The sequence below is a fragment of the Macrotis lagotis genome, chromosome X (assembly GCF_037893015.1).
Source record: "Macrotis lagotis isolate mMagLag1 chromosome X, bilby.v1.9.chrom.fasta, whole genome shotgun sequence".
Lineage (NCBI taxonomy): Eukaryota > Metazoa > Chordata > Mammalia > Peramelemorphia > Peramelidae > Macrotis > Macrotis lagotis.
In genome coordinates, this window is record NC_133666.1 from 412,531,384 (window position 1) to 412,554,284 (window position 22,901).

Consider the following 22,901-nt stretch of genomic DNA (forward strand, 5'->3'; position numbering starts at 1 on the left):
GTCTGAGGGGGCCGAGGGCCGGGGTAGAGCGATGGAGTTGGGAGTTTTCGGGGAGAAGACAGAAGCGATGACGAAAGGAAAGAGGAATGCCTGCTCGTGGGGGCGCACGCCGGTGTCTCCCAAGCCCGCGCTTCTCACATCGCGGTCCCCCCTCCGGCCGCGTGGTCCGAAGCCGCCGCACCTGCCGGCGTGGGTGACGTCACCGGCGTGACGTCGCGTGACGCCGCGGGCGCCCCGGGGAGCCCGAGGGCTCGAGGGTCAGCGGCCGCGGGGCGGTGGTCAGGGCCGCTCCCTGCGCCGGTCCGGTGTCGCCCCTCGGCCGAGCTCGGGGGGGGGGGGGCCCGGTGTGGGTGGGAAGGAGAGCGCAGGCGCGCGCAGGAGCATGGCGGCGGGCCCGGCGCGGGGGGCGCCTGCTTGAAGCGGCCCGGGCCGGCTCGGCGGGCGCCCCCGAGAGGGGCGAGGGCGGCGCGCGGCGGCGGCGGCGGCGGCGGCGCGGCGGCGCGGCGTCGTGACGTCACGGCGGCGCGGCGGCGGGGGTTGGCGCAGGGTCCCGGGCCGCAAAGTGTGAATGACGCCGGGCCGGCGCTGGCGGCGGAGGGGAGGCAGGGCCGGGGGAGGCGAGAGCCCGGCGCCCGTCCCGCAGCCGCGCGTCCCGGAGCCCGTCCCGCAGCCCCGCGCCGCCCGCGCCCCCTCGCTCCTTTCTTCTAGAGGCTCCTGCCCGCCGAGCGAGCCCCGGGGCCCCCGCCCCGCCGCGCTCCCCGCTCCCTCCGTCCCCGCGGCCGCCGCTGCGCCTCCGGGCCGGGGCAGCGGGCAGGGAGGGGGGGGAGGGGAGGCGTGAGCGCGGCTTCCCCGGCCGGGGTCCGCGCCGCCGCCGCCCTCTCCTCCTCCTCCTGCTCCTGCTCCTGCTCCGGGGCTGCGGCGGGCCGGGCCGGGGCGCGCAGCGGCTGGCTTCAATGGAAGTATGTTACCAGCTGCCGGTGCTGCCCCTGGACAGGCCGGTGCCCCAGCACGTCCTCAGCCGCCGAGGAGCCATCAGCTTCAGCTCCAGCTCGGCGCTCTTCGGCTGCCCCAACCCCCGGCAGCTGTCGCAGGTAACCGCCGGCGCCCCCTCCCCCGGCCGCCCCCGGCCTCCGCAGCGCGGGCCCCGTCTCACCGCCGCCGCACACGCGCCTGCCATTCCCCATAGGGGCACACACACGCCTGCCCGCGTCTCTGCCCCCCCAGGTGCCCACCCCCGCCTCCTCCCCCTCTTCTCAGCCCTCTCAATAAAGCCTCACGCTGCTGCTCCTCCGGTCTTCTTTCCGCCCCGCCGAAACCTCCACCTGAAGAGCACCTGCCACCCCATCCCTGGACCCTTCCCTCCCGCCTCCCGCGGCAGCACCCTCCGCCTTGCTTTTCTTTCCACGTTCCAAGTTCTTCTGAAACTAATCTCCCCTTCTCACGAGTCACTTTACAGTTTCCTTTTTTTTACCCTTAAAAAAAATCCTAAACAAACCTTCCTCATTTTCTCTCAGTTCCCTTTACCCTTTCATCTTCTTTGTACCTCGATTACAAAGGGGGGGGGAGCATACAAAAAGGTTTAAAAAAAATGGTGACCAGGAATTTTAAACGTATTTCCCACTTTTTTGCTTTTAAAACTTAATTCTTCACGAGCAACTGGTGAGAACAGTTGGGTTAAATGATGTCAATGACCAAGAATTTAGTTACAGGTAGTCAAATGGTTACTTCAGCGGAGCTAATAAGAGTAGTTTTCTTTTTTGATCAACTCCCCCTTTCTCTTCCCCCCCCCCTTTAAATAAAAAAGCATCTCTTTCTATACTCCTTATATCCATTGTAAACTCCTTGAGGGGAGGGATTACTGTGTCCTTGCATCTCTGGTGGTCAGTAAAAATTTTCTGATTTAATTAATTGTTTCATTTAAATAGCTGCACTGAGAAATTAAATTCGTAACACCTAATCCTGTTCACCATAGGATGATACTGTGCTAATGAGGACTGAGTGGAAGTTAGTGAAACAGCAAATGCCACTTTTCCATAAAGCCTTTCATTAAAGAGTCAATTGTATGTGATCCCAGTGTACTTCCATCCCTGCTCTGAGTCTGTTTCCATATCTGTGAAATTGGGGTGATAATGGTTGTACTTCTCAGGATTATTGGGAGGATTTCATTTATGTAAAAGCTTAAAAGTGTTACATGAATGTCAGCTATTATCCAGACATAGCTGTGGAAAATCAACGACCTGTCTTTCTTGACTCGCTTAAAGCATTACCAGGATTGCAAAGAGTTGAATTTTAAAATGCCAAAGCAATTAGAAATCTGTTACTTTTCCCTACTACTTCTAAAATATTTTGCTTTCACAAACCAGCAGGTACATGTTGACTTTCAAAACTGACTTTCAAGATATAATCAAGAAAATAATCACTACTTGTAAAATAAGAGGGTAAAATCATCTGTGTTCCCTGGGAAGAAAAGGTATGAGAAGGGAAATCCCAAAGGGATTAAAATCACTTAAGGGGATCTCAGAGGGTTTTAAACTGATGTTTTAATTAATCCAGAGAGACCAATTTTTAAGTCCCACTACTTTCTTAACTCATTTCCTAATATATGTCTTAAGAGTATAATGGAATTTTAAAAGCATGATTGGTGGCAGGCAAAAAAGTAAATAGTAAACATATTGAAGATATGGTCTGCTAATTTTTTCATCTTTCTAAACCTGAAGTGACCAAACTGGAATTTTTGTAAATCCTGATTAAACTCCCCTACCTAAAAACAGCTACTTTTCTTGGTTAGTTCTTTGCTCATTTTTTTGGGGGGAGAAGAGTGGGATTGGAAAGGATAGGAAGATGAAGCAATAGGGCCTTGTCACTGCCAGCACTTCATATTATTAAGGAAGGATATGCTGGTGAAATCTGTAGGTTATATTTTCTTGATATCCAAGTACAGAGGATAAAATTTTAAAGTCATTGTAAGAGCTTAAAATGCAAGAGAGAAAGAAATGATTCTCTGCTCTTGTTTAAAGCTCTGGAAAATGAAAAGATGGTTGCTGAAAAGTTATTCTTCTACTTCTCTACAGTAGTAATACACTAGACAATTTCTGTTTAGATATGATTTCACTTTTGAGGTATTTATAAACTTCACTTTTGATCAACATTAATTTTTTATAATTAGCATGTTTCTATTGCATAAAATTTGAAATGTTATCTTATTTTTTAATTTTCATCATGTTTATGACATCATAGACATTAACTCCAAAATATGACAACAGTGTCAACTTTAAGGCACTTTGCAAATCCATTTCTTATTTGACAGTTTCAGCTTTTTGAAACAAAAGCTGAGTAAAAACATTGCCCCAGCCCCCCACCAGTTGAGGGTTCTTAAAAGCTCTTAGTGGGGTGGAGAAAGGAAAACTTAAATAACATCACTTTCTCACTCGGTTAAAACACAGTTATATAGATGGTCATAATGATTACCCAGAGTCAATAAGAAAAAAATTGTTGTGGGCACAAGTTCCAAGATAGAAAAGCATGCAATATTTTTGAAAGATTTTTAATATTAAATGATCAAGCTGTTTTAAATTTTATTCATGATTCATGAGTGATTTTCAGTTTGTTGAATTACAGTTAGAAAGGGCTTTGAATGTCATCTAATTCAACCTATTCATTTTATAGATTAAGAAACTGATACCAAGAGAGGTTGGGTGGATCTGCCTGAGGTCATACACACAGATAGTACTTGACAGAGACAGGACTTGAACCTAAGTTTTCTGGCTTTTCCCACATGGCATAATTTGTGTGTGTGGCATATTTCCTCAGATAATATAAAAGAAATGAGATTTAAACCTCATTGGATTTTTTTTTATTAATCAGATACAATGCTGCTTTTTCTAGCTGATTAATTTTAAAATAATTTGAACCTTATGAAGTAAACTAAAGATGCTTATATTTGATTATTAAATAATCATTTAGATTCTCTTAACAGTTTAAAAAATAATGGGTTTGCTTGGGTTAAGTCTTTCAACCCCATTGCCTTGCAAAAACAACAAAAAAACGTAGTGGCTTTGAGAAATATTTGCATTTGGAATAGGAGATACTTTTTATTGGTGAGTTTAAATTCATGCCAGAATTCTTCCTAGTAGAATCAGAAATGAAGTTTTACTTAGATATAAATTTCAGTCTGTACAGGAAATTTTAACATAATGCTGTTCTCTGATTCATAAGTTCAGCATTACCAGGTAACATCTTTAAATGTACATTCTTATTTAGTATTATTCCATTCAACAGGTTACAACTTTGGGAACATTATATAACTTTAGTTATAATGAATTAGAAATGGAAAGTTACATGTATTGATGATAATCCTTCAAATTTATTCTTTTTTCTTTCACAAAATTTTCTGTAAGTCTTCAGATTTGCTTATAAATTTCCTATAGTGAAACTTGAAAATTCCACTTTGAGTTTTGAATTTCTTTCCTTTTCCTCCTCCTCTCTCCATCTCTTTTAGTGATGTCTTTTATTTATGTGGTAGTCAATTCTGCATGTGTTCTTCCTCAGAGAGGAAATTAAGCAGGTATAGAAAGCATCCATATTTTGTAGTTAATGGGACATTCCAGACATCCCTGTTGAAGGGAGGAAATTATGTTTCAGCATCTCTGAGATCAAAATTGCTTATTTAAAAGGAAGCTGAATTTTCAGTCATTGGTGTTTTTACCTTAATTATTATAGCTGTCTTACTATTTATCCTTATTCTGCTTATTTCACACCATATCTGTATATATAAATCTTCCTAGGCTTCCTGGAATTACTCATATCCATTGTTTGTTGGGTATAATAATAATAATCCATTCCATTCCTTCATCTTTGGTTGTCCAGTTTTTTCTTTCTTTCTTTTTTTGCTCAGGGTATTATTCTAAAGAGACTACTTCCCTCTAAAATCATGTTGAATTATAAGGAAATGGGAGTGAGAACTCTTCCTATCATGGCAACTGTCATGCATGTGTGCAAACAGGTACATGTTTCTTCTCAGGACCCTTGTTCCTCACCTTTGGATCCTATGTGGAAATTTTTTAAACCTTAGTTCAAATTCAAACAGTTTTTCAGTCATTGTTCCTGAGCCTGTTTTTAGATGTTTTTTGCTTTTGTAGTTTTTTTAGATACATGTTTGAATAGTAAAACAAAGTTTCAGTGAGTTTTGAAGTATAGATCTAGTTGTAAGGTGCTTTTTAAAATTTATTAGTTTGAGTTAGAAACTTCTTAGCATAATAGTAGAGTTCACCTCCCCTCCCCCCTCCTTAAATTGACAGATCTAGAAAATGATACCTCTAAGACATTGGCTTTGTGACCCTGACCAAGTCATTTATTTAAGAGGGGTTATTTCCTAGGTAAAGTCTCTTAAGATTTCAAATTACAAATTGCTTTTGTTCTTCTAGGTGAAGGAATGTTATTATTTTTCCAGTTCTATACAATTTTTTTTGAGTTTGAGATACGTTGGTAGGTAGAGAACATTTCCTCACTTGATATCCACCAATAAAAATCACAGATCCTGTCCCCAAAAGAGAATATTTTAAACAACTTCTATGATTTAAGGTTTTCCCGAAAGGAATTACAACACCCCACTCCCCCCAAACTTTAAAACAAAAACCAACTTGGAACCTTGCTTCATTCTGAAATTGTTGATGCCTGAAATTACAAGGCTTATATATCACTTGGATTGCCCACTCCTGATATCCCTTTTAAAACTTCCAAGAGCCCTAGAGGGGAGAAAACACTTAAGCCAAAGAGTTAACCAGCTAGTGTTTGGAGGAAATTGCCAGAGGTGATTTATTTATATGAACCAGTGTGTGGCATAGAGATGTTTCTCTAAGAGTGAGTGAATCTAACTTTCTGTGCTCAGTCACCAATGACAATAACTGATTATATTGTATGTATATAAATATGTGTATATACATATACATATATATATATATGTATAAAGTAATTACCCTATTTTCCCATATATAAGATGGACCTTAATTTGGGGGGTCCAAAATTTGGAAAAATTGTATTACATAAAGTTTTTATTCATAAAATTCATACAACTCCTCATCACTGTCAAAACCCCCATCCATTAGCTTGTCCTCATCTGTGTTTGACGATGGAGCACTGTCTCAGGAGAGGCTCTGAAGTTGACCACAAGCACTCCCTGTGCAAGTGTGGGTGCATGGATGCATGCTTGGTCCAACCATTCTGCTTCCTGAACCTGAAGACCAATTGTGTCCTTTGAAATTAGTAACTTTTTTATTAGCAATTCTTCTTGCCTCCTTCTGAACCATCTTTGTGGACAAAGATATTCCAATGGCCCTTTTTTGCTCTTCAATCCACATCTTCAGTTCCCTCTCTAGATCAGGCCATTTGGGCTTGACTTGCCTTTCTTGGCCTTCTTTTGCCAGGCCATTTTCAGTAGTGTTTCTTCTTCAAGCAGCTTGTCTCGAATTGTTTTTTCAGTTGGAGGAGAACCAAACTTACACCTGAAAGCAACACAATTTCCATTCACTTTTGCAAACTGGATCACTTTGAACTTGAATTCAGCACTGAACCAAAATCTTTTCTGAGCCATTTCTGGGCAGAACATGGTAAAATGTAACCTAATATTACCGGTAACAAATTTGAAACAATCAGCGCAAAAGACAATAAGAGAGAAAAAAAGCAGGAAATGCAAGTTAAAAATCTACAACTGCTGAATAAGACCTCCTAGCTTTTAGACCCCAAATTTTTCAAAAAAGGGTGAATCTTATACATGGGGAAATATGGTATAAAAGCACTTTACAATTTGCAAAGTCCTTTATATTTGTTCTCAATCTCATTGGAGCTATATAAAAATAATACCAGAGGTGATACCTCTATTGCAGATGAAGAAACTGTCAGAGTGGGGATTTGACCCCCACCCCCACTTCCTGATTTCCAAGTCTCAACACCTTATCCAATTTACTTGGAGTTGCAATGATGTAGCACTATCTTGGATTTATTAAAGGCTTCTTTGTTTGCTTCTTGGCCACTTAACAAATCTTCCACTGATCTAGAGAGAGATTAAAAAAAAAAGAAAATTATATTCCAGGGATTCTTAACTTTTTAAAATAATTATTTCATTATAATGCAGTAATATTTATTACTTGCATTGCCATTTCCAGGTATCCTTTTATTATTTAGAGAAAGATTTTGTGGACTTAATGGGACTCCCAAGGGGTCCATAGTACCAAAAACTTTTAAGAACTGCTATTGCTAAATATTTCTGATGGATATTGATTCAGAAATACTGAAAAATATTAGTAAAATGTTATAGCAATGTGTTCTAAAGATTTACTCTTGATGAAAAAATATTATGACTATAGTTTAACTTAGTTTTTGTACACAAAATTGGCCACATTAATAACAAAAACAATATTTAACACTTGCTCATTGCAGTAGTTAGAAAAATCTTTACTAAAAAATCGTTAAATGTCAAAAAAAAATGGATTTTTCCTTACTATAATAAATAGAATCTTTCTGAAACTAAGAATTAACTGTATCTGTATTGGAGAAACGTTAGTGAAGATCAGTTTAAAATCAGGCATAAATGAAAGGTAATCATTTTCAAATGTTATTTAATAAAGGTCTAGAATGTTAGACAGTAAAATGAAGAACAATAGAAGCTACTGATTTTTATTTTTAAAACCCCTATTGATTTGGATGTTTTGTAATAAAGTACTCACACTTGAATGATCTGACCTTGTCAAGAAAATTTGAATTTTTTATTATTTTATGTAAGATGAAAGATTTTACTTTTTTAAACAGTTTAACCAAAAATGCTTTTTCACCAAGCCATCATTTCAGTATAATTAAGTTTTAATACTTGAATAAAATAAAAGTAAACCGATTTAAGAAGACTTAAATCTGCCATTTTAATTTGAAATTTTCCCCACTTTGTATCCTATTAATCCCTGTTAATTGGCTCTATATAGCCTGACTTTTCACTCTTAATTTTGAGTCAGGTGTACTGCTCTTAATTTCAATTTTACTGAGTCCAATTCTGAGTGTTGCTCCCTGCTTCCATCTAGTGGTGGGGATATTCCTTGGTCTTCTAAAATCAGTAGAAGACAGATCAGAATTTTGGAAGAGGAAATGTTATTGTCTGTGAGGAAGATTTCCCAGCAAACTTTAAAGCAGCATTTAAATGTGAGCTGTTTTTATTAAAAAATAACAGTCTTATAAAATGTGTAAATTATAGCATGATTAAGACTTAAAGGATGGTTTTATTGGTGGTCATACTCTGGCATTTAAGGCAGATTTCCGTGAGTTAGTTAGTAACTGACCTTTCTTTGAGAATACTACTTGAGGTCAGAATGTATCACTTTTCAATCAACCTGATCCTTAGATAACAAAATTGCCAGACTAGAATCAGAATTTTGCTATCTTTTTAGAACTTGCCAGAGCTTTCACTTGACTGGCATAGCCTTAGAAAACTTTGATGATCTACGTCACAATGAGGCATTGAAGGAGGACTTTGTTGAAAGTATTGGGGTGATTATTCTCAGAATTTGAACTTGTCAGAATGATTGGCACACAATTTTTTTTAAAGGCACAATATGCCTTTAAATAACAGAGTGTGCCTAGTGTTTTTGTGTGCTTTTAGATCATCAGCTATTTGATTATGGCTTTGGAGTCAGGATATTGTTGAAACATTTCTGTTTCTCACACTTAGTAGTCATTCTGTGACCTTGGACAAGTCACTCACTTAATCTCTCAGTTCATTAAGTAGTTCTCACAAATTGGCTAAATTATCCAGCAGTTGGAATTTTTATCATAATAAAGAACTGGAAACAAAGTATGTATAAATGAATTTGAGGAACAGTTAAACAAATTACAGTATATGAATATTTCTGTACTATAGGAAATGATGCATACGTATTACTCAGAAATGTGGGAAGATTTATGAACTGATGCTGAGTAAAATAAACAACACTAGGAAAACAGTGTGCACAGTGAGAAACTTTGTGAATAAAACAATAAAATGAAATTAATCCCTGTAAATCATAATGACTAAATTTAGGCCCAGAGAATCATTGAAAAAAAATATTGCTTTCTGACCTCATTTATGTTATTCCGTGCATGCTTTTTTTTTTTTGTGCATCAGGGTTTACCATTCTTAATACTGGGGTGTATTCCCTCTTCACTTCCACTTCATAGAACTCCTGTATGCTTTCAAGATGAAGACCAAGAGTCACTTTCTGTATCTTCTTCTAAGTGAAGACTTTCTTGACTCCTTCAACTACAAGTGTCCTTTCCTCCTATGTTCTACTTTGTATTCTCTTTATTCTAGATTTCTTTACATTTATTTGATATGTATATGCAGATGCATTTGTGTGTGTGTGTGTATATGTATATGTATGTATATATCCACCTTTGTGTACATCTCTCTCTCTCTCATCAATACAAATGGCTAACCACAATTCCAGAAGATTCATGATAAAACATGCTAACAACTTCTTGATAGAGATGTGAAGGATTGAGTTGCATATTGAGATACTGTTTTGGACGACATGGCCAGATGCAGGAATTGATTTCATTTAATTATATATATGTTTGTGATAGGTCTTATTTTCTCAATGTATGGAAAGAGTTTAGAGGAAAAGGTGGGTATTTTATTTAAAAAATTAATTAAAAGATTAAAAAGTGGAGCAGCCATGGGGCACAATGGATAAGCACTGGCTCTGGAGTCAGGAGGACCTGAGTTCAAATACTGACACTGGAACTACTAGTTGTGTGTGACCCTGGGCAAGGCACTTAACTCTATTACTACCTCCCCCCTAAAACCCCCCATAAATAGCACCAAACAAAATAAAATAAAATATAGGTCTTTGTTTCAGGGAGAAGTTCATTGATCTTTGCAGTTTGCCAAAGTCAGTTTGGCTACCTCTCCCATCCTCTCTTCTCTCTTCTCTCTTCTCTCTTCTCTCTTCTCTCTTCTCTCTCTCTCTCTCTCTCCCCCTCCCTCCCTCTGTTCTTGGATATATGGACACTTTTTGCTTATCCTTTTGGAATGTAAGCTCTTTACAAGTGGACGTTGGTTAATTATAATTGTAAGTACCTAATTGTTTTATTAATTATATTTATATCCTAAGTGCCTCACTCATAATTAGGTGCTTATTAATACTTGTCAGTTGATTATTCCTTCATTACAGATGGGGAAAATGGGTTCTAGGGGCTTAGAATGTTGCTTATACTGTCAAATATAGGTAATATGTTAGTGTTTCTGAATTAATTTTTCCTTTTAAAAATTTTTTGTTACAAGGAAGTTGGCCAATTTAGAGGAAACTACACCATATAGAGGAAAATGTGATGGAAAAAGCATAAAATAAAAAGTAAATACGTAGGGGGCATGCAGAGGTGGGTAATGGAGGGAGAGATTTAATTTAGCTGAGCTAAATTAGCTTTGGCAAATTGCATAGTTCAAGCTTCTCTCTGAAACAAAGACCCATTTTTAAAAATTAAATTTTATTATTCTTTTCAAATGAATTATTTTTTCTCAACACATATTGAGAAAGCAAGGGAAAACATGTATAGTCAAGCAAAGCAGATTTCTGCATTGAGCATGTTCAAAGAAGCATGTCTGAATCAGCATTCTGAGCCTATCACTTCTCTATCCAGAGGTGAGGAGCATGTTTCATCATGCATGCTCTGGAATTGTGGTTGAGCATTATGGGGATCAGGATTCCTAACTGTTTCATAGGAATGTATCTTTACAAAATTGTTTTTTGTATAAATTATTCCTCTGGGGCTCTGCTCCCTTCATTCTGGGTCTGTTGGTACAAGTCTTTCCAGGGTTCTCTGAACCATGCCCTTCATCATTACATGTAAGATATTGCACGGTATGCAAATGCTTCTTCCCTTCCCCATATCTTTCAGCCCAATAGTTTTCTATCAGATTCATGTAGCAGGATGTATTCAGCCATTCCCTAATTAGTGGACATTCTCTTAGTTTTCAGTTCTTTGTACTACCAACAAAATTGCTTTAAATATTTTTGTACATATGGGTTCTTTCTTTGGGGTATAAACTGACTGCTAGTATCATTGGGTTTTAGGGCATAGTTTCAAATTACTTTCCTAATTGAGTTAGTTCACAGGTACTGTGCATTAATATACCTATTTTTCCAGTAGCTCCTCTAGCATTTACCTTTTTGGGGGGTTAACTTTACCAGTCTGGTTGGTTTAAGATATAACCTCATGAGTTATTTTATTTGCATTTCTTTATTAGTGATTTAGAACATTTTTATAAAAATATTAATGGCTTGAATTTCTTTGTTTGAAAATTTTATTTCTTTTGAACATTTATCAATTGGAGAATGACTCATTAGAAATTTAATGTAGGTGCCTATCTATCTTAGAAATGATATCAGAAGAACTTACTATAAAGATTTTTCCATTTATCAACTTTTAAAATTTTACTTACATTGGTTTTGTATAAAACTTGAATTTTATGTGATCAGAATTTTCTGTTTTACCTACTTTAATTCTATTTCATTTAGTCAAGAATTCTTCCCTTATCTATAGATCTAACATAATTTCTTTTATAATTTGTGATATCGCCCTTTATTTCTATTGTACTACCCATTTGGAGTTATTTGTTGAACTTTTTTTCCCGTTTTCTCAATTTTTGTATGTCAGTTCTAGACTAATGGGACATAAATTTACTATGGTAAGCAAAAACAAGAATTAAAAATCTTACGAGGAAAACAGGGTTGGGACACAGTACTCATAAACTTCATTGATAAAACAAAAAAGTTAAGAGCTTAAAAAATGATAACATAATTTTATACATGGTAACTAATCACGGAAAAATAGATAAATTCTACAAATACCTGATAGTTGGTCAGCTGCTCTGATACTCTTGGGAATTTGGGTTAGCTTTAGGGGTGGTGGAGGAAGAACAGCTCCTCTTCTCACAATTTCTGCTATACCAAAACATATGGTACTTTATCTCAAAAAATACCTGAAGAGCATTTGTGATGGAATTAGTTGTTGGGAGATAAATTAATGTGAAGTAATGCAATTTTTGCTCTTTGGAAATCTAGTATAATTAGCAAACATTCATATAATTCTCAAATTGTACCATAATATATCAATCAAGTTGGAAAAAATTGAAGCCTTACAAACAAATCAGCAAAGCTGATGAAGTGAGATCTTGCCCTAATAGCTGGAATCTTTGGTTTAATCAAATACTAGGCTACTATGGTCTTTATAGTATAGAACCTACTCTCTTCTATTGATTATTTACCCTTTATATTTCTTAATGCACATCAGATTGTTTTGATGATCATAGCTTTCTAGTAGAGTTTGAAGATCCTCTTCCCACATTTTTCCTTAATTCTCTTGGGATTCTTGACTTTTGTTATTTTGTCTAACTGTATAAAGAAATTGTTTGTTATAGTATGAAATTAATTACTTAGGGAGTACTGTTATTTTTATTAATTTGGCCTGTCCATGAACAATTAATGTTTTCCAATAACTTAATGCTGTCTTGATATGTTTAAAAGAGTGTTTTCAACTTGTATTTATATGATTCTCATGTTTGTCTTGGCATGTAAATTCTCAAATAGTTTATATTTTGCATGTTTTTTTCCCCATGAAATTTTTGTTTCTGTTGTTTGTTGGTAATGTAGAGAAATGTTTATTTATGGAATTTGTTTCATATCTTGTCATTTTGTTAAAGTTGTTATTTATTTTAGTTATTTTTAAAAAATTAATTTTCTAGGATCCTTTAAATTAAAAATCCATCATGTCATCTGAAAAAAAGTGTAAATTTTATTTCTTCTTTGCTTATGCTTAGTCCCTCTTATTTGAACATTTATTTCTAATTTCTATTGGGTAAAATATTTCCTAATAGCATCTTTATTTGTTGTGAATTCTGTTTTTTAGTTTGGACACATAATTTGGTTTTCTTCGGTTTTCTTTATTAATTTAATTTTTTAAAAATTGCTTTTAATTTTGTTCATTACTTTGATTTTTAGAATTTCTATTATGGTATTTATTTGGGGGGTTTAACTTTTAGGTTTTTTTAATTGCATAATTAATTCATTGACCTGCACTTTTCTCTTTTATTGATAAAAGACTATAGAATATAAAGAAGATAAAAGGGAAATGCACTCAGCACCAGTGTTCTAGGTTTGGTATAATTTGCATTTGCTTCCCCTCAACCATTGCCCATTAATGGCTTTTTGTCCATTTCTTTTAAACTCTTCTTTAAAATCTACCCTCCTTAGTTTATTTTGATTAGTCTAATCTCTCCCTTAATCTACTCCATCTCTTTTCCTTTCTTTTTGCCTTTCTCTCTTCTTTACTTGTGGAATAAAACATATTTCTTCACTCAGTTTTGTTTTTTTAGTTTTTTAAACTTTCTTTTATTCTCTTTGACCAGTTTAGATGAGAATGAGATTCAAGTATCATCTGTCCCCACCCTACTTACATTTGTGTAATCTTCTACTTGAACACTCCAGTTACTTGAAATTATTTTTATTTTTGTTTTCACTCCTGTACCCTGCCCTATTGCAGTGTATTTCTCTTCCCTTTCCTTTCTTTTTAAATCATTAAAACATTGGGGCAGCTAGGTGGCTCAGTAGATAGAGCACATGCCTTGGAGTCAGGAGTACTTGAGTTCAAATCCAGCCTCAGACACTTAGTAATTACCCAGCTGTGTGGCCTTGGGCAAGCCACTTAACCCCATTGCTTTGCAAAAAAAAACAAACAAACCAAAAAACCTAAAAAGCCCCAAAACATTAAAACATTTCAAAATCACTACCAGAATCTTTGTTTAATTAGATTGTATGGCCTCCATACAGATATCAACTCTTTGTATTAGACCGAAATAGAATATAAAGAGTTAGTCTTGTTAAGTCTTTTATGAATATGTTTATGTTTACTTTTCTGTATTTATCTTTATTGGGGTTTGTGCTTTAAAGTTTATTTTTAACTCTGATCTTTTCATCAAAATCCTTTATTTTATTAAATTTTTTGTTGGATTGTTTTAAAAATAGCATTAGTTTTGCTATTCATAAAATTTTTGGTTGTAATTCTGTATATCTTTTGCCTTTTAGAATATTTTATTCTGGGTCTCTACTCCTTTATAGATGGTGGCTGCTAAGTCTTTTATAAATCTGATTGTTATTCCTTAGTATTTGAATTCTTTTGGATGCTTGTGGTATTTTTCTTTGACCTGGAAGCTCTAAATTTTAACTCTAATGTTCTTGGGACTTTTCACCTTAATATTTTTTTTTCAGGAGGTGATTGTTGATTTCTATTTTCTTTTTGTCCTCTTGATTTGAAGAAATCCAGATAGTTTTATGATTTCTTGAAAATTATCTTTCCTTGGGTGGCTAGGTGGCGCAGTAGATAAAGCACTGGCCCTGAAGTCAGGAGTACCTGGGTTCAAATCCAGTCTCAGACACTTAATAATTACCTAGCTGTGTGGCCTTGGGCAAGCCACTTAACCCCATTTGCCTTGCAAAAAAAAAAATTAACTTTTACCTAGCTGTGTGGTCTTGGGCAAGCCACTTAACCCCATTGCCTAGCAAAAACCTAAAAAAAAAAATTATCTTTCCTTGATCTAGTCTTCCAAGTCATTTTTGCTTGGCAGCTAGGTGGTTCATTGAATAAATTATTGGGCCCTGGAGTCTGGAAGATCTGAGTTAAAATCTGGCCTTAATAGCTGCAGAGGTCACTTTACCTCATTTTTGTCTGTTCCTTCAACTTCAAAATAACAGCACCTACCTCTCAGACGTGTAAGGATCAAATGGGATAATATTTGGAAAGTACTTAGGACAGTACCTGGCATATAGTAAGTGGGTGGTATATAAATAGTAATTATTATTGGCATTACTACTACTATTCTATGACTCACATTATCTTCAGTTTTTTTTTGTTATTTGACTTTATATTTCTTGTTATTTCATAGAATCATTAGTTTCTATTTGGTCTACTTTGATTTTCAAGGAGTTTGTTTCTTGAGTCAGATTTTTTGTTTTTGTTTTTGCAAGGCAATTGTGCTAAAGTGACTTGATCATGGTAATACAGCTAAGTAAGTGTTAAGTGTCTGAGGCAGAATGTGAACTCAGGTCCTCCTGACCCCAGGGCCTGGTTCCTTGACTCAGATTTGATACTTTTTGCTCTAAGCTCTAATTCTTTTAACAGATCTTTCTTCAGAAGCTCTAATTTCTTTTCCCTTTTTTTTTCTTTCTTGCTATCAATTGATTTAAAAATCATTTTAAAGCTTTTTATTTACTTTTTCCTTCATCTCTTTAAGAATTCTAGTTGAATTTGTGCCTAAAATGTGGATTGTTTTTTGCTTTATTTTTTTAGACTTTGCTTTTAGATGTTTGAACTAATGATTATACTTGTCACCACAATAGATAATAATAATTTTTTTATGGTATAAATTTTTGTTCTCGCAGACTACATCTTTACATGTAAGGATGTGCTCTGTACACTTCTGGGGAAATATCTGGGCTAACCATCTTGAGTTCTTCTGCTGTTTTCATGGAATCAGGAGAATTAAGTTATTCTAGATCTCTGGATTAACTCAGGCTGAAGAACCCTATAAACTTTCAGTGGTTCCAAAATGTTTTAATCCAAAGCAAAGTCAATCAATACCTTACTGATCTGAACTCTCTTAAGTTCTTTTCATGAATTTGGGTCTCTGCAACAAATACCCTTGTTAAACTTGGCTCTACTTGGAAATTCCAGTAGACAGCTGCTGGCCTGGGTTATCAGCCAGCTAAAAAACTCTGCAGCTTTAGAGAAACAGAATTGCAGGCTCCACTTTGGTCCTGAATTTCTGCCAATGATATCTTGCTGCAGGCTTCAGACTGGACTGAAGGCTGGAAGTGAGACCCCATTCAGCTCCCAGGGTCAGAGATAACTCATCTGTTGTCTACATTTTAAAAAGAATTTAGATAAGTTTTTATTGATAACTTCTGTTTCTTTCATCATTGTTATTCCAAGTATATCTCACTGGTCCCTGAAACACTAGAAAATTTATTCCATTGTATGTTCATTTGTTCTTCTGGTTTCATTTACAGTTACTGTCAGAATGATCTGACTCAGCTATTTCACACACCAGCTTTTCTGAAGATTTTTTTTCCCTATCATAAATCCCTTTTATTTATTTATGAGGTGATATGGCCAGGCAGCAGATCTCAGCTGATGTGGTCTGAGAATCTTTTCAAGGGGTCTTTGAAGTCAAAACTTTTCATAATAATAAGATCTTTTAATTTCCAGTATAGCAAATATGGATAGATAGAAAACTCAAGAGGCCGCAATAATTTTTAAGAATATATGGGGGTTTTGGGGCGGCTTAGGTGGCCTAGTGGATAAAGCACCCGCCCTGGAGTCAGGAGTACCTGGGTTCAAATCCAGTCTCAGACACTTAATAATTACCTAGCTGTGTGGCCTTGGGCAAGCCACTTAACCCTGTTTGTCTTGGGAAACCCTTAAAAAAAAGTATATAGGGTTTCTGAGAAGTGAAGCTAGATGGCTTAGTGGTGGATAGAATGCTGGACTAAGAAGAGCTGATTTTAAATCCAGCCCCAAACACTTTCACTAGACATATGACCCCAGGCATTTACCATCTATTTGCCTTGATCTACCAGAGAAGAAAAAGCAAATCTTTGCCAGTGAAACTTTTATGAGGGACATTTAGTTGGCACAATGGATAAAGCACTGACCCTGAAGTCAGGAGTATCTATAAATCCAGCCTCAGACGCTACTTAGGTGACCCTGGGTAAGTCACTTTAACCCTGATTGTCTTCACCAGGGGGAAAAAAAAGGGAAAAAACCCTTCTAACAATATGGTCCATGTTGGGATCACAAAGACACAAACATGACCAAGCAACAGCAAAAGGGGTTCTGAGACCAAAAGGTTTGAGAACCATAGTGTAGAGCATAGTTTTTCCCCCATCTTATTTTCATGCTTTTTATAAATTGCTTTTTAATTTGCTATTACTTTGATTGTATTTGCTTGGCAGGGAGATAGGATGTTTGAGTGCAAAAATTTCTGGGCTCTTTCTGCCTCCTTGTGGTGTGACTATTGCAACAGATTAACTTCTCTGATAGAGTGGTAATGGCTGCCTTTGCTTTTGTTGCATTTTTCTCTGAATTGACAACTAACTAAAGCAGCTCCAGTCTAACCTATTTAACTACACACAATGTCAGGTCCTCATTTTCATCCTTTTTTAAAAATTGGATAATTATTTGAATTTTGTTAAAAACCAGATTGTATAAAAAGTTGATTCACAAAAATACAGATTTTTAGAAGTATAAGGAATCTTAGCAATCATTAGAAACTGCTCACATTTGTAACTACTTGTTTGATATGTTAAGATAAATTTCACTTTTAATAAACACATCTAATATCTTCTGATTCTGTTCATGAGGTTTCTGAGTAGTTTTAAGCCTTGGACCTATTTTTTTCTCAGTCTTAAACCACATTTTGCAGCATTTTTAAATGTCTTTTGTGCCCAACTCTTAAATTGAAGTCAGCAACTATCAACGAATATGTTGATTTAATTTAGCTAAATTTGCTAAGTTCTTCCTAGAATTTACAGCATCGTGTGTGTGTGTGTGTGTGTGTGTGTGTGTGTGTGTGTGTATGTATAAGTAAGTGTAAGTTGCTCTCATTTTCTTGATGGCCATTTTGCCTTCAGCTTTCATAAGTACATGTTACTCAATAATCTGATGCTCTGAAAAAGATCTGGGAACTCTAAGTACTGAAAGCTGAATTTGAGTCAACAGTATAGTGTGATTTGACAGCCAAGGAAATTGTTTCAAATTGTGTGTGTGTGTGTGTGTGTGTGTGTGTGTGTGTGTATACACACACACACATGTGATGGTCCCCAGGTTCTCATCTGTCCTGGGGTAACATCTGCAACATTTTGTTTTGTTCTTGCAGAAGGGCATTTGAAAGCTAGACAATGTTGGGGACAGGATGGCAAACAAGAAGTGAAAGACCTTGAATGTCCTATCTTTTAACTTGTAATGTTTAGCTTGGAGAAGAGAAGATTTAGGATAAGGTTGAGGAATGAGATACCTGCCTTCAAGTATTTGAACGATTTTCTCGTGGAAGAGCTATTTGATTGTCCCCAGAGGGTAAAACCATGAGAAATGAGTAAAAGTTACAAGAAGATTGATTGAAATGAGATATAAGGAAGAGTCAAAATTCATGGTTTGAAAGCCCGAGTAATGAAAAGAACTTCATGATTGGAATAATGATATTGCCCTTAATAGAAATAGAAAAGTTAGGAGGAAAAGTTGGATTTGGAGGACTGGGAGCAACAAGGAACATAATGAGTCCTGTTTAGAATATGTTGAATTTAGTATGGTAATGGGCTATACAATTAGACATGTGCAATAAGCAATTGGTGGTACAGTGCTAGACTTCAGAAGAGACTTGAATTATAAATAGCACTCTAGGAGTCATCTTTATGATGATGGAACCTAGGGGAGCTTAAATGACATCATAGAAAGAATTAAGAGGCCCATGAAGTACACTTGTAGTTGTGGGGTGGAACTTGGACTTCTGAATAATCCAGCAAAGGAGAATGAGAAAACTATCACAAGAAAATAGAGAACAAATTTATACTCACACAGAACACAGGAGAAGAGGGTATGTAGCAATGGAGTTGACCTGTAGTGTTTGTCCAATGCTTCAGGAGGAGTAAAGGACAAAGAAAAAATCATTGGGATTCGCAATTGGTTTCATTTCCACTACATTCTTATCATCTTTCTATCTAGAAACCCTGCTGAACAGTAGAATAAGATTAGACTATCATGATTTTTTGTATTTCTTAACCCATGTTACCAGTAGTTATACCTGCTGCTCTCTCTTTAGGTATTAATAAACTATTAATGAACCATTAGAGTTCTGTCAGGAATTACAGTCATTCTCATCTAGTTTGGAAAATTATGCCTTTCTTTGCTTTTTGAAAATGGATTGATTTGCCTATCTCCTGACCAGGCAAAATCTATTCTCTAGGTATTGGGATTTTTTTTCCCTTGGTTTGTTTTTTTTAAACATCAGTGACAGTGGTTCAGTAATTATATCTGTATATTTTTCAATACCATTGTTTGTCACATAATAGGACCTTAATAAATAGTTTGTCATTGTATTTCTTTGATTGCCAAGGAGATGAGATGTTTTGAGTATAAAAATTTCTGGGAAGCCGGATGCTTTAATTTCCTAATTTATTGTGATTAAAAAGGTTGAACAAAATAAGAAACTGGGACAATACTGTGGAATTTCAGTAAACATTCCTCATTTTCTTTCTTTTTTTGAACAATAGTTTTCCTAATTATGTGCAAAAACAATTTTTCACATTTGTTTTTTTAAATTTTGAGTTCCAAAATCACTCCCTTCCCAAGCCCTTATATAGGTTATACATATACAATCATACAAAACATATTTCCCCCCAAAATGAAAAAATAAAGTGAAAAATATTATGCCTCAATCTGCATTCAGACTTGCATCAATTCTTTGAAAGTGGATAATATTTTTCCATCATGACTTCTTTGCAATTGTCTTGGATCATTGTATAGTTGAGAATAGTTAAGTCAGTCCCAGTTGATCATTATATAGTATTTGCTGTTACTCTGTACAACATTGTTCTGGTTCTGCTCACTTTACTTTGCAGAAATTCATGTAAATTCTTCAGGTTTTTCTAAAATCCACCTACTTATCATTTCTTATAACAAAATAGTATTCCATTACAATTATATACCACAACTTGTTCTGCCATTCTTTAATTGATGGACATCCCTTCAATTTCCAATTTTTATCCACCTCAAAAGGAACTACTTGAAATATTTTTGTACAAATAGATCTTTTGTCCTTTTCTTTGATGTCTTTGCCATACATACCTAATAGTGGTATTGCTGTGTCAAAGGATTTGCATAGTTCTATAGCAATTTGGGTATAGTCCCAAATTGTGCTCTTAGAACCATTGGAACCAGTTCACAACTTCACCATCAATGCTTTAGTGTCCCATTTTCCCCACATCTCCTCCAACATTTATCATTTTCCTTTTCTGTCATAGTCACCAACCTGATAGGAGTGAGGTGGTACCTCAGTTGTTTTTAATTTGTATTTCTTGTATCACTAGTGATTTAGATCATTTTTTTCCATATGACTATAGAAAGCTTTATTTCTTTGTCTGAATACTGCTTATTTCTATTCTTTGATCATTTATAAATTGGAATGATTCATTCTTAACATTTTCACTCAGTTCTCTGAGATTATTTGAGATATTTTCTGTAAAATAATTTTTCTCAGCTTTCTGCTTTCCTTCTAATCTTGGTTATGTTGATTTTGTTTGTGCAAAACTTTTTATTTAATATAATCAAAATTTTCCATTTTATATCTTGGTGCTTTCTCTTGTTTGATCATAAATTTTTCCTCTAGATATTTTTTTTGCACTTTATTATATTTTTCACTTACATGCAAAGGGTAGTGTTTAATATTCATCCATTTGCAAGTTTATGAGTTCCATATTTTTTACCATTCTTCTCTCCCTTGGCAGCAGTCTGGTAAAAGTTGTACATTGTGCAATTGTGTTTAACATATTTCCAATCTTATAAAGGAAATTAGAACTAAGGGTGCAAAAATCTTGTGAAAGAAAAACAAAAAAATTTTTAAAGTGAACATAGTATTCTTTGCTCTGCATTCAGATTCCATAGTGTTTTTTTTTTCTAGGTGTAGATGCCATTTTCCATAAAATGTCTCTCGAGCTTGTCTTTGATTACTGAACTGCTGAGAGGAGCTGTACTTAATCATAGTTGATCCGTCTCACAATGTTACCATTAATGTATACAGTGTTACCTGGTTTTGTTCACTTCACTCAGTATCAGTTCATGTAAGTCTTTCCATGCTTTTCTGAAGTATGACTGCTTACAGAACAATAGCATTTTATCACATTCATATACCATAACTTGCTCAGCCATTCCCTAATTGATGGGCATTCCCTCAACTTCCAATTCTTTGCCACTTCAAAAAGAGTTGCTCTAAATATTTTTGTACATGTGACTTTTTCCCCCCTTTTTTATGATCTCTTTGAGCCTAATAGAAGTATTGTTGGATCCAAGAAGTATGCACAGTTTTATTGCCTTTTGGCCATAGTTCCAAATTGCTCTCCAGAATGATTGGATCAGCCCACAATTCCACCAGCAGTGGATTTGTGCCCCATTTCCCATATCCTCTCCAACATTGATTATTTTTCTTTTTTGTCATTGTAACCAGTCATATAGGTGTGAGGTAAGACCTCAGAGTTGTATTTCTCTAATCAATTAATGATCTGGAGTATTCTTTTCATAAGACTATAGATAGCTTTAATTTCTTCATCTGAAAACTGCCTGTTCATATCCTTTGACCACTTAGCAATTGGAGAATGACTTATATTTATATAAATTTGATTTAGATCTCTATATATTTGAGAAAAGAGACTTTTATCAGAGATTTTGCTATAAAGAATTTTTCTCAGCTTTTGCTTTTCTTGTAATCTTGGTTGTATTGGGTTTGTTTAACTTGTTAATATAATCAGAATTATCCATAAAATGTCTTACAGTGCTCTTTATCTCTTATTTGGCCATAAATTGTTCTTTATCCATAGACCTTATTGACAAACTATTTTATGCTCTTTTAATTTGTTTATCGTATCACCCGTCTGGCTATATCATTTACCCATTTGGACATTATCTTGGTATATAGTATAAGATGTTAGTCTTATTTGTTTCTGCCTAACGGTTTTTGTTAGTGAGTTCTTTTTCCAAAGGTTTGAGTCTTTGGGTTTGTCAAACATTAGATGACTATGGTCATTTACTGCTTTTCATTGTATACTTAATCTATTCCACTGATCTACCACTCTATTTCTTAACCAATTCCAGATTGTTTTGATTACTGCTTTATAATACAGTTTGAGATCTGTTATGACTGGGTCACCTTCTTTCTTCATTTCCTTTTATGTAGTATCCCCTAAAAAGGACAGTAGATGAAGTGAAGAGCTCATGATCAAATAATAACTATGTGACAAAGGCAATACTTGAATAAGACTTCTAACACTAAAGTTAGACATCATACATAGCCAGACTGCTTTTTTTTTTTTTTTAGGTTTTTGCGAGGCAAATGGGGTTAAGTGGCTTGCCCAAGGACACACAGCTAGGTAATTATTAAGTGTCTGAGACCGGATTTGAACCCAGGTACTCCTGACTCCAAGGCTGGTGCTTTATCCACTACGCCACCTAGCCATCCCCAGACTGCTTTTTTAAGTGTAAAAAAACAAAAGACAAATTTTTAATTTTCCTCTGTAAACTTCGCTGCCTTTAATTCTATCATATAAAAGACAATGATACAATTGTAACACAAATGTTGTTTTAAATAAACTTGTTTTTCAGAACACTTACTGATATAGTATTGGTAGTTTGAGTCTAATGGTCAGGGAAGAACTATTTTTATAAACTACATACACTTCAAATGAATTTTAAATTGACCTATAAAGAGTAAAGATAATAAATATAGTAACTCAGTGAAGGCATTTTTGTAGGGGGAATCTTAGATGCTTTAGTGTATTATCAGATTAAAAGGTTAGACCTTGAAGAATCAATTTTTAGCCCATAACAGCTTCAATAAAAATTTTTTTAATTCATCCATTTAAAAGCAAATAGGAGATACTAGGAATTATAAGAGATTTATACCAAGTATATAATCATTAGTTTATCTAAATGTGGGATCCTTATCAATCATCCAAGTTCACTGAATCATTTAGTATTGACAGTCTTACTAAAAATGAAACTAGAAGATAGAAGGAAGTTACAGTTAAATAAAATATTAGCTTTGGGGTTTTCCATGAAGAGGCAAA

The 22,901-nt window shown here is 36.1% G+C and overlaps 1 protein-coding gene across 5 annotated transcripts in view; it reads left to right on the plus strand.

The window, feature by feature from the left end:
• The first annotated feature begins 536 nt into the window (after window positions 1-536).
• The window catches only part of PDE7A (phosphodiesterase 7A), a 150,511-nt gene continuing 128,146 nt past the window's right edge, over window positions 537-22,901 (plus strand). For 4 of the 5 annotated variants that reach the window (XR_012471707.1, XM_074202059.1, XM_074202054.1 and 1 more), the window contains exon 1: window positions 537-1,091. Coding sequence is in view for 3 of the 5 variants with exons in the window: in XM_074202059.1 (XP_074058160.1) it covers window positions 954-1,091 (138 nt within the window). In the remaining 2 variants the exon portion in view is untranslated. Of the gene's footprint in view, window positions 1,092-14,039; window positions 18,662-22,901 lie in introns of those variants that run through there. The other variant, XM_074202058.1, reaches the window with a different exon arrangement.